The 12,514-nt window shown below is 37.4% G+C and overlaps 3 protein-coding genes across 11 annotated transcripts in view; 1 reads left to right on the forward strand and 2 right to left on the reverse strand.

The window, feature by feature from the left end:
* The window catches only part of LOC114872429 (calcitonin gene-related peptide type 1 receptor-like), a 65,467-nt gene that overhangs the window by 39,805 nt on the left and 13,148 nt on the right, over window positions 1-12,514 (forward strand). For 5 of the 7 annotated variants that reach the window (XM_029179599.2, XM_029179598.2, XM_029179603.2 and 2 more), the window contains one exon: window positions 1,421-1,531. In XM_029179599.2, coding sequence (XP_029035432.1) covers window positions 1,421-1,531 — 111 coding nt within the window. Of the gene's footprint in view, window positions 1-1,420; window positions 1,532-7,555; window positions 7,638-10,363; window positions 10,439-12,514 lie in introns of those variants that run through there. The other 2 variants (XM_029179606.2, XM_029179605.2) reach the window with 2 other exon arrangements.
* Window positions 1,607-7,412, reverse strand: LOC114872425. Of its 3 annotated transcripts, none has more exons than XM_029179585.2 (3): window positions 7,288-7,412; window positions 6,968-7,075; window positions 1,607-5,723 (listed from the first exon to the last, which is right to left on the reverse strand). In XM_029179585.2, exon 3 carries the CDS (start codon window positions 5,698-5,700, stop codon window positions 2,095-2,097), a length of 3,606 nt encoding a protein of 1,201 aa, XP_029035418.2. In that variant the 5' UTR covers window positions 5,701-5,723; window positions 6,968-7,075; window positions 7,288-7,412; the 3' UTR covers window positions 1,607-2,094. The 3 variants fall into 3 exon arrangements, with proteins under 3 accessions (XP_029035418.2, XP_029035419.2, XP_029035420.2); XM_029179586.2 differs by adding an exon at window positions 6,231-6,395 and having other exon boundaries at window positions 6,968-7,412; XM_029179587.2 differs by having other exon boundaries at window positions 6,978-7,412.
* Window positions 7,754-12,509, reverse strand: LOC114872426 (juvenile hormone esterase-like). Its single transcript, XM_029179588.2, has 8 exons — window positions 12,315-12,509; window positions 10,123-10,408; window positions 9,468-9,653; window positions 8,943-9,145; window positions 8,725-8,866; window positions 8,321-8,650; window positions 8,114-8,252; window positions 7,754-8,032 (listed from the first exon to the last, which is right to left on the reverse strand). The coding sequence occupies exons 1-8, from the start codon at window positions 12,453-12,455 to the stop codon at window positions 7,867-7,869; spliced, it is 1,593 nt and encodes a 530-aa protein (XP_029035421.1). The 5' UTR covers window positions 12,456-12,509; the 3' UTR covers window positions 7,754-7,866.

Genomic DNA, 12,514 nt, shown 5'->3' on the forward strand with positions numbered 1-12,514 from the left:
CGATAAATACATTAATAAATAAACGAGTAAGAGAGCGCAGGTAATTAAGAAAGCAAAAACGTCGATCAACTTCAGTTTTCTACCAGAGTAAATCCACTGTTGGCAATTGCAAAGAATCTGGGTCATTTCCTATCACGTATTCGATCCAGTGAATTGTTGTTGATTTTAAAATAATCGCGGCGCTTCTTCGTATCATTGGTATTAATTATCATCTAAAAATCAGTAATTGTGCAGAGAACCGTAAACAAGATACCGAAGTATAGTCGATAATCTCTTGTTAAGTAGAAAAAGTAACATAAAAATGTGCTGAAAGTGTTAAACTTATCCTTTAATTTCATCGAACAATTAAACTGACCCTTTAATTAAAAGACAACGACAAAATCAGAAAAAAAGTAGAGAAAAGGAATTAACATCGTTCCAATATAATTTCCTCGTCTATCTTTTCCTGAAAGCAAGGCTCGTTACCTTTTCAAATTAATCCTAATTAATCTTGATTTCTCGTTTCTCAGCCGCAATAAATCCTGTTCGCTCAGATAATTTATCCACTAATTTAATTTTAATCTAACCCAACGAAATAACGATACTCGGCAGATGCAGAATGTGTATCGCAATTGTTTGACAATTTTTTATCCGTGAGTTGTTCTTTTCTTTTATTCCGCAAATTTTTATGATTTAAAAGTTACCGTAAAGATTTGCAAAAGCAGATAAAAAATAATTTATGTTCTTTATTTCCTTGTTTTGTGTTTAATATTTATGAATAACGTGGCGTAGGTACATAAACATTTTATTCGTTGCGTTTATTGAAAAAATGCTCATCATAAATAATAAACATTTTATGCCATGATATTAAATATATTATTTCCTTTTTCGTTCCAAGGTTTGTTTAAAATTAAATTTTATTACTCTGTTTATTTCTCTTGGCTTTTTTAAATAATTCCGTGTACGTATTTTTAAAATCCTTAGTTTCGTTTTTCATTTGTATTTTCAATTCATTTAGCAAGCCGACAATTACCGCAGTCGGGTAGTTCAAATTAAGACAAATTTCCGAAACGCGATTCGGAAGTATTTCATTTCACTACAAAGGGATCTAGGTGCCGTTTTTAATTAGTCGTTTTAATTAGACACGTAGAATTTCATTGTGAAGCAAAAGGAAGTACGAAACATTTGATACACGTAATTTGTGTCATCAAATGAAGACAAGAATTGTTCGTTATGAAAGTTCAGAATACGTTTGTAAACTCGAAACAGAATCTGACTTCTTTTTATAATGTTATTTTTAAAATACCTTTTTAATTAATGAGAACATTCTCAGCTGATGTTGAATATTCTGCTTTGTTTTAACATTTTGATATCGGTATTCCTCATTAATAGGACCTAAAAAAGATTTTATCCTCTAATGAATTTTTCTTCTTTTTTTCAGAGCCATATTGTCGCATTACTTTTGATGGATGGTCCTGTTGGCCAAATACGCCAGCTGGAACGACAGTCTATGCTTCATGTCCGAATTTTATCACCGGTTTCGACGCTTCACGTGAGTACTTTTCATATTTCTACAATAAATTTGAAGAAACACCATTATTAAGGGTTTAAAAAAAAGAACATTAGATAATATTCTTTGCACAACGTTTTATTAATCAAGATGGTTTAACACGCGTACAAAACAGCTCTTTAAAAAGTTAATTGTTTCTGTATGTACACGTATGTATCGCGTTTTATATCACAATGGTATTAAATAGCATTTCCAAGTGAACAGTATAAAAATACATTTGATAATAAAATAAATGATAACATCGTCTACGTAACAGTCCGTTAAATCTCTTCAACTTTGTGCGGTAGTATTTTTAACAATATACAAAACCAGGTTCTCATTTCGAATCGTTTCTTAAACTTATTAATTTCAATTGTTATGCCCAATTTATCGAGAGCTATACATTTTATTTTTACGCAAATTTCATAATACCAGACTAGTCGACAAAATTCCTTCCAGTCTTTCCTTCGAGATGAAAGCAACAAAGATTGTTGCATCATAAAAATAATCGTTAAACCGATTAAAAAAAAAAACAATCTTATTCTTATTTATCAAACGATCGACGCTTAACTAGAACAATCGTAGTAGGTTTTGTTAAGGATATCACAGATGATGCTTTTGACCGCTGGATGATCGCATTCCGTGAACTTGAGCACCAAATCATTGTATCTTCTCCAGTAATCGTCGTTGTTAACCGGTTTTAACAATCTTACCGCCATTAACATGGCCTCCGTTGATCCAACTTCCATCAATCCTTCTATCACGCTTAAATTCGTGTCATCTCTTTCGCGATCTTCGAATCCACGAGTTTCGATCATCACGTTCAAAACGGAGGACATAAAAAAGATGAAGACAGACGAGAAAATGTCAACCAGTCCAGACATCGTTCGACCGATCCTGACTCCTAACTCTTTCGGTTCCTTCGCCGAACCATATTCCTTCGCGAACACCAGTAATAAATAGGAAGTGGGATCCATTTGTGGTGTCAGTACAGACAGGAACGTCTTCAGTATCCCATCGATTAATTGAGGACTCGTTTCTTCAGAGTAGGTCGTCTCTACCAGCTTATTGATGAACTTTCCTACCTGATTGTTCACCGGGTAAAACAATGGTTTCTTTGGATGTGGAATATTCCAGCCTGTTCTCACAGTCTCCGCGAAGATGTTAGAGAACACCTGCATCCGTTTGTCAAGTTCCTCTTTGGCCGGGAATAGATACGCATCGATCATGAATTCGGTGGCCGATGCGGAGATATCCGTATCTGGATGAAAAAGAAACCTTCGTAGCAGTTGTTCGATGAAATCTTCAGGGAGTAGCTTGCAAATAGCCGCGTCGATTCTCCTCAATAACGTGGCAATATCCGAATTGAGTTGCTTAGCCGGTAAACCAACCTCTGAATATCTGTCTACGGTGCTTAGAATCAGCTTCACTAAGTCTGATACATATTCATTAGGGACATCGTCGAGCATTTTGATTATCTCAGAAATGACCGACTGATCCTCCACCGTCAAAGTGGAGACCATCCGACTGAACATCGTCCATGTGTCCTGATCAGGCTCGTTACTGAATAACTGTTTAGCTTTGGAGAAGAGAACCTCGCGAATAGAATAGTGCTTCTCGGATTCCCATTTACTCAGTAGGAACTGCTGAAGATAATCTCGAGGGGCGACCATGCACATCACTCTTATACCATGTTTCCTGACCGACACTCTCTGACTGGTTAACGTTCTGGCAAAGGATATGACGTCTATCGACGATGTTCTTCTACACGTATTTGTCAAGGTTATCAGAGCCACTGATAGATAGTCTCCTTCGAGGAGTTTGTTGACTAGCTGCAGAGGAAGTGGCGGGTTCAAGATCTTCGAGGCACTGATCATCCTGATGACTTGGAAGTAATTTATCTTCGCCTCCTTCTGATGAATATCCACCGTCTTACTGGTGGGAATCAGAGGTTCGATGGCCGTCACAAACGTTTCACCGTGAACAAGGGCGGCAAGTATACTCAGGGATCCATCATCGTCTTCGTTCCCTAAATCCTGAAGACATTGCTCGGCGAACTTCACGGGTATGTCCTTATACCAGCGAGTAGCTTTAAGGAAACGTTTCGTTTGTGCATTGTACCAGTTTCGTTTACAAGCGTCTAGGTACTCTTTCCATCGATTTAGAATGCTTTCTGGATTCTTTCTCAAAAGCTTGAGAGCCTCTCCTGACTGAAATTCAGCAATCTTTTCCCCCTTAGGCGGCCAGAAACGGTCGTGTAAGTCTTTTTCGTTAGTCTGTAGCAGACATTTGAAACAGTGGATAATATAATGGTTGATTTCCTCTTTCTTCGATAGAAATTCGCTCATCTTCTCTAGTAACCAAGGATAGTTCTTTATGGATATGCGTTCTATCCGTGTGTTCTTGTTCACGTGATCCTCGTTGAAGCGGTAGATAGAGTAACATAAGTCGTACAATACACCAGGCCTGTCCGTGCTCCATGGACCATTATCGGAATGGAACTTCTGGGAGATTGCCATAAAACAAGCTTCTAGGCACATCCTTTCGTATTCGGGATATTTTTTCAGAACATTCCAGGATGTTGTATACCGTGTACTTTTCATATCGATCAATATGTCAATAACTTGGTCTATAGGCTGGTTGTGAATGATCTTGAAGTGAAGGGCAGCCTCAACTATTCCCTCGCTGATGGTGTTTCCAGCCGGGAGCTCTTTCTTCACGTGTACACGTAAGATTATGTCCATTAGGACTGCCCAGTGATCCTCGCTCAGCTGAGGAAGGTCGTACTCTTCCTCTAAACACTCGAACACTTTCAGAGTCACCCAGTATTGTTCGTTTTTGTGTCTGTCTCTGATGTACTTCAAAACTTCCAGCAACGTATGATCGTCGTTGTTCACTTTACAACAGAAGATCATTTCACATAGAATGACTGCTCTGTTCTCCATCTCAGGAGTCTTTGAGATCTCCTCTTTGAAGGCCGGTATCGATTCCTCCGTAGGGAGGTAACACTTCCAGCAACAAGAGTAAACCATTGTCCTGGTAGGAGCAGTTTCATCGGCTAATTTGATCCTAGCCTGTTTAATTCGCTCTTCGGGAGGCAGTATTTTCAGCAACATATGCGTCACGTTGCTCGATGATTCCAACAAGTTTTTACCATAGACCTGGCGGTAGGTTCTTAAAAAGAGATCCGCCTTCTTCTCCTGAGGATAAAACTTTAAGTACCTCAACATCTCATCGATTTTGAATTGCTTCACGTTCTCTGGGAACAGTTTCGCGAATATACTCTCCATACGATTAGCGCTAATCAATTTCAATGGTAGTATTTTAATGTACAACTTCGGATTCCGTTGCAAGTGTTCTTTCCCATTCTTCAGAAAGCTCTCGGCGCACTTGTTGCTCAGGTTCACGCTTGGAGGGGAGTCCTTGTGCATCTCGTACAACTCCACAAAAGCTTCTAGCCTCTTCTTGATCAACGCCGCCAAGAAGTCACCAAACTCGTACATGTCGACGCGATGAAGGTCCCTCTGATAGGGATCGTTGTTGCGTTTGCTCAATCTGAAGTATCGCACCACGAAGTCCGGGTTCTTTCTGAACATATCCTTCACTTGCTTGCGACTCAACACAATCCTCTTCTCCACGATGGTGTTGTAGACGAAGTTCTCGCTGCACGCCAATAGTAGAGGCAGCGCTTGCTGAAGACCATAGGTCATTGTGACCGCGGTGAAGAAACATTCGGCCAGATCAGAGTCCTTATGGGCCAGGTGACTAGCGAGTACCTTTATGATACGCGTTCTTGTTTTCAACGAGACAAAGGGAAAGAGATTTTCGAAAAAGTACTGGACACTCGTGATGGTTTTGTTAGTACCGTCAAAGAAGCTGCTCGATTCGAACGCTTTGTTTACGATCATCTCGTCGTTGGACTTGAGAGCCTCCGCTATAGCCTCGTAACTCTTTTGATTCATGCGATCCTTTTTGTTTAAAATCAATGCTGCCTGCACCTGTACCAAAGGCACGAGTGGTTTCGGGATCTTCTCCGCTTCCGCTACCTCTTCTAGGCTGTTGCATTCGCGTAACCGATCCTTTGTTAGCTTTGCTATCCATTGGAATTTTTCGCTGAGCGTGCCGCCAGGTATCCCCTGGATTGCGTCCAGGTAAGGCGTCTGAATAGCCATTTTCTTTTTCGATCACCTATGCGCTGTTGAACAGTATTTAAATTATTAGAGAGAAACAAATGTACCAACGTTCGTCCATTCTGTAAATACACGTTTCTATAAACAGAAGTTTGGAAATTAAACCTAGCGTCTGTTATAATCTATACTGTTTACTTCTGGATACTTAATGACGTCATTCTATATAGATACGAATCATCAATAACTATTACAGTCCGTGATCTCATCGCTCTAGAAATTCTCTTCTTCTGTCATGTAAAATGAATGACTGTTTTAGAAAGTTTTTACATGGTACTCGAGGTAAATTTATCGATATCCAATAACGAGTACAAGTTACTTTTAACATTAAACGGAGGAAGTTCGCGCCGATGAAAACTGAACGAGGAAATCTTTCGAGAAAATCATCTTGATCCGTTAAAAATTAAGATGTAGCAATCGAACAACCCTTTCGCAAGTTGTTACCAAATTGTTTAATTTCCTGTTTCTACAGAATGGTCAAACGTCTCCTTTGAGAATAATTACATCATACTAACGTAGATACTTATAGGGTGAGTCATACGAAGCGTTGCAATCAATCTTCTTTATTTTATTTTTTCATTTATTATCGGCTCATAGATTATTTTGTTTATTGTGCCGTACTGTCAGGTAATCTTCATTAATTTCAAACCGTTACTCGACGCCCAACACGCGATAAACCTCTGAAGTATTGATAAACTTTAGATACCGAATGTATTTCTGTTATATTTTCAACAAATAATTTTTAGTTAACTTTATGGTAAAATTAGACCGAGATATCATTGACAATGAAGCGATATTTAAGAAAAAAATAAATAAATTTGGCCCACTCTGTACAGGCGTTGCTTTAAATACCCACATATTGACATCATTTCCATTATTAAACACTTTTGAACGAACACAAAACTATAAAAATTAATATTTTATTTCATTTAAAAAATGTAGAATTTGTAGCAAAATCACAACATAAAAAGTCTTTATTAAGCCTTAAATTTGTATTATACAATTTGACCGTTCTTTGAAATGGCTAAATTCCGAGAAAAACATATCCGTACGCTTATCGCTCTGTCCATTTGGTTCCTATGTAAAAGTTGTTTGTTACTCTACTTATGGCCCATTCCATATACATGAAGTCGTTAGAAGGTGAAAATTTCGGTAGAATATGGAAAAATAAAACAATAGTTCACGTCTACGTGAGAGAAAAATCTATTATTGTTCTCGCAACTGATAACCGAATAACAAGATGTCTGTATACCTTTATCTACCTCAGCGATGGTGGTCGATGACAAAGGCCGAGAAAGCGGAAGCCGGCCGGAATTTTGTCGACGGTATTATGAGTTTCCTAGGGCACTTGAGATTTCACCTGAAAATAGAGCCGGTATTTGATGATTTACGAGGAATTTTAACCATCCATAGTTACTAAAAAAATTCACAAACGGCGAACAATTCACGACAAAACACGGATCTTCGCTACAAGGCGAAGTCAGGTCAGTTCTAGCTAATGTGAAACGTCACTCGCGTGTTTATCCGGTGAGTTTATGTTAGGTTAGGTCTACGTAGGTCGAACTGGCTTACTGAGAACGATGAACAAGCGTTAAGGCTGATTTTTAATCGTTCGAACACATAATTCAATGTAATTTTGTCGTTACTTTTGACGTGATATATTGTTGAAAAATTTTTGCGAATTGTACGATCATACTGCTTACAGCAAAGAACGGACGATGCTGTTCTGCGCATGCGCAAGTGAACTACTGCACTTGCGCGTACATGTATACGTCTTCTTAGGCATTGGCATCGGTTCAACATAGCGCGTTCTTTCATTCGTTTTCGTGCACTCGACGAGTGAACGTCGACGTCTTTCTATACAAATATGGTCCCAGACGAAGTCGCTGCTATTTATACACCATGAAAGTATAACACGAAATGTAATAAAATACTATCATATTTTTTTCTAAGTAAACAGCGTTAAAACGTTTTTTTATTTTCATGTTGAAAAAGATAGACAAAACTATAACACTTGAAAATAAAAGCTACATTTAAATTCATTTTTAAAGGTAGTTATTTAAATCTTCTAAACAAGCTTCCTGCATAAAAACTGCTATCTTACATATTACATCTTCTCTTAACATATTTCCAATGATTAAGAATATATAATTAGTAGTATTTGTTATTTATTCTCTTCCAGTTAAATCTCTGGTCGTCTTTACTAATGGTTTCCATTCGTAACCTGTTACTGATATTCAAATAGTTGTATACGTTCCCTTTCTCGAGTGGTTTCCATACTGTTGTGATAAGACCAGTGACTTTAGGTGTTGGGTTCCTTAAATAAAAAGTAAATAGCTCAGTAATAAATATAAAATTATGTATTTTATTTGTCGTAACGATTCGAAATGACTCGTACCCTGTTTTCGCGAAATCTGTCCACATTTGAGTGAAGTACTCCATCACTCTGTAGTTGTCGGTTCCGGGTTGCAGGGGTCGTAGTTGTACTCCTTTCGTCATTTGAAATATATATGTCAAATCGTCTCCGTGTGTTGGTCCTGTAAACGAAAAATATATCACGATACAAAATTGAGTAATGTGCACATGTTTGAGTACTTTTGCATACCTTGCAAAGGAATGTTGAGAGCACGTTTCACGAAGGAATTTTTATTATCGTAGGTGAATTGATAAAAGTACGTGGGCTGAACGCTCTTCTCCAATTGAATCTTGAGGACTTCGTAAATACCTTGACGAAATGAAGAGTCGGTTATGAAATCCGCGTATTGTTGAAGCAGTTTGCTACTAATCGGTTCGTTGTTGAAGTAGATACGTTTCAGATCATTCGGGGTGATTCCATCTTTCTTCATAGAGAGCATTAACTCCGGATGAATGATTATTTCAAATTTCTCGTTGATTTGCTGAAAATTCTTCTCGGATTTACAAATGTGTAGGGCGGCTAGAAATATTCCAAGGTTTGTTAACTTTTGATTCTATTGAAAAACTCATATCGATGATTATTCAAAAACAAACCTCCTTCGTTCTTATTGAAACCCAACAAGAAAGGTACTTTGACGCCTGATTGTATCAGTACCGATGGATGTTGAGGTATAATTGGATTCGGTGATTTATCATCGATGCATGGATCAAACAATCCTAACTTGGTGTAACGCATCTAAAAATTAATACTTTTCTATTTCACTTTGTTCTAATACTCGCAGCTTTTATGTCACCTCATTAAAAGCCATTACCTCGGGTGTTACAATTTGAATCGCGGTGGTCACCAGTTTCTGCGGCTCAACTTTCCTCAGGAACTCGAGGACGGTCGCAGGATCGGTGGAATGTTCGCCGAGCTGAGCAGCCAACTGGAAGGCGTATTTCCTTGGTTCTTTACTTGTGATGGCCCAAGGGTTCGCTGCCACTCCGCTCTGCGATATTGCTTTATGAAATAGCCCTGCGACGAGGAAGAAAAGGGTCGAAGGATGAATGCGAGCCTCGACTGCGAGTCAATGGGGTTGAAATAACTGCGGGAACATTCTGTGCGTAAAAACAAACGAGATAACGGGTGTTTCGTACGACTAGGGTGGCTGTTTGAGAAACGATCTGACTGTTAATAAGTGAGATATCAGTGGTAAGATAAAAAGATCATTACTGGGATATAAGTACAAAAAGGATGTTCGTGAGGTGACAAGATAATACTCAAGGGAATGTTACTGCATTTAAAGTCAATTTTTTCATTTGATTCTCATTTAAAATTAAAGTCTAGCGCATTGTACCTTCAGCCAATGGAGATAGGGTTAAATAATGTACCAAAGCTGCACCAGCACTTTCTCCAAAGATTGTAACATTATTAGGGTCTCCACCAAAATTGGAGATATTTTCTTGGATCCACTTTAAAGCCATCACTTGATCCTTTATACCCTGATTACCTGGAGCGATTTCGTGCTCCAAAGTAAGAAAACCTGAAACATAGATCCAGATTTTCTTTCCTATCTGCTCCATGATCTCGTGCAATGACCAAAATTATTCGTTGACTTTCGGATAATTTTATGGTTTTCCGATGATGTTGCTTTCTGCCCGGAATATTAACGAGTTGAATTTGAATGAAATATGATATTCAGATAAAACGGGATCGCTAGGACGACCTCGGATTTTCCTACAGAATTTACGTGTGCCATTTGGTCGCACAATAAAAGCACTTTGTTGCACGGAAACGACGGTCACGTGCAGATATTATAGAATTGTAAGGTTTTACTTTCAATGTAAAGGGGTTTTTATAGTGTCACGTTATACCTGGGGGTGCGAACGAAAAATAGATGATTGAATTTAGTTCAGAATTGGTCAATTTCGAACGAAAGACTATCCAGTTATTAATTAATCAAGCAGTGTTAGATTATCAAAGCATCGTGAATTATTATTGAAGATACGTACCCAATACTCCGACCCTGTAATTAATTGTGACGAGAACAACATCCTTTCGGACGAGATAATCTGGACCGTAAAATTTGTCGTTGCCAGAATCGTTCATAAAAGCACCGCCATGGATCCATAACATGACTGCACGTTTCGGGGAATCGTTGAGCGGTGAGTACACGTTCAAGTACAGACAATCATCGCTTCCGATTAATTCCCAAGTGCGTATGTCTATTTGAGCGCAAACGTCGCCAAATACTGACGCGTCTCTTGTGCCTGTCCATGGTTCAGGGGGCTCAGGATCCTAAGGGCGAAAAGAAAATTTAACAGCATGGTGAATTTTATCAAGAATGAATTTTATTTATCATTCTACTTATCCAGTGCATCAAAGTACAAGATGTTTTGTTCATAAACTGCATATAATAAAAGATAAGATTAATTGTGCCCATAATTATGAAAGTGATCTAAGTCATATATTTCTTGTTTTAAAAATTACATTGAATAAATTTAGTTTAAAATCATGTCGTGTGAAATAAGTGATAAATTCATTTTTTTTTTAATTTTGACTTAGACCACTTTCATAATTATGGGCACAATTATCTGATCATTTGCCAATATAATGGTATCATTTATTGTATTATCAATTGAAACTATCGAATTAATATAAAAGTGTAATTACAAAGAATTAGAAAAGAGCAACATTATTTCTAAAGGTTTTTCTTTGTCGTTTCAAGAATGATAGTCGCGTAACACGTTCGCTTTTATCTTCACGCTTGTCAATTTGATCGTGCAGACTGCATACTAATTTCCGTATCACGTATACACTTACTATGTTGAAAAAATTGAATCTAATTTCAAGCTACGTTCCCTATTTCTACGTTTCTCCTTGATATTTCCAAGTAACTTTTTCCACATTGTTCAAAGTGTTCAATAAAATAAGGATCAATTGATAAGGAAATGTTGATGGTAATTGACGATAATAACGAGTACGTGATTATCAGATCAAAGTGCGTGACTCGACAGATTTCAAAATACAGGGTATTCGGTAACTGGTGGTACAAGCGAAAATGGGGTGATTCTACATGAAAAAATAAGTCGAAAATATACAATAAAAATTTTTCATGTGAGGCTTTGTGTGCACTTGAACATATCTCTTTATAACGGATTTCACTGTGGATTATCGTCTCGATGGATATTATCGCAGTTTAAGTCTGTTTTTATCGTAGCGGAAAATTAGGAACACGTAATGAAATAGGATGTTGAAGTAATCATAAAGTATATTATTATAGAAATTGCTGAAAATGTTGCCCATTCTGCCGAATACATAATTCTGCTCTTCTAATTAAATTTCTATGAACGCTTTCGAACGTATTCTGTTGTTTTAATGTATGAAAGACTACAATAAGCTTTTCTTTTAATTGCTCGTAATTTATGATTTCTTCCGGAGTTAAGTCAGGAGAGCGTGGAGGCCAAGCTATTGTTCCAGCACGACCAATCCAACCTTAGTAATGTTGGTTTAAAAAATCTCTCGGCGAAAATTCAAAATCGATTTTCTCGAAAACAAAGCTTCACATGACAAATTTTTATTGTATATTTTCGACTTATTTTTTCATGTAGAATCACCCCCTTTTCGCTTGTACCACCAGTTACCGAATACCCTGTATATTAAGATGTAGATAATACATATAACGTCGTTCCATTCATATCGTCTGCATGTATTATACATGTACATACATAATTCGCAAACAGGAAGTACATAAGAAATGATATATTCAAATCATACAATATGAATAATGTAATATTAGATCAGTGAGTATTACGATAATAATAATCTATTCTATTTCCAATGTTTCACTCCCGTATTTCCATATTTAGAATGTTTCAATCATCTATTCTAAGCTACTAACGTGATTAAAAATTTCAATTAAATTCGCAGCTTCTATCGTTAATTACCCAATCGGTGATAATCGACTTTCTACAAATTAATTAATAGGTACCATTATCTCAAAATTTCATCGTTCGATTTCGTTCGATCATTGTTTCTCAAAACTTATTATAGCGGCAATTATTTTGACGTTTATCATTTTACTGTCAAATCAAAAATTCATTCCATTGATTGTATGGAATATTCGTTCACCTTCTTATTTACCATTCCATTCATTCATTTTGGCATTTGCCAAACTGAGAAACTCGTTATGAAAGAAATTTACCTTGAACCTGAGTGGACCAACGGGTGGTTTCGCGTATGGTATCCCACGGAATGCTAGGAATTGACCCCCGTAGACATTTTCCACGACCACGCCACGTAGTTGGCCTTGTTTCACGCTTACCACCGGATTATCGCTCGCCATGGAAAATTGAAACTCTCAATATTAGCAGGTGAAAATATCAACTGAATTTCAATGAACAG

This window comes from Osmia bicornis, chromosome 11 (assembly GCF_907164935.1).
Source record: "Osmia bicornis bicornis chromosome 11, iOsmBic2.1, whole genome shotgun sequence".
In the NCBI taxonomy this organism is placed as follows: domain Eukaryota; kingdom Metazoa; phylum Arthropoda; class Insecta; order Hymenoptera; family Megachilidae; genus Osmia; species Osmia bicornis.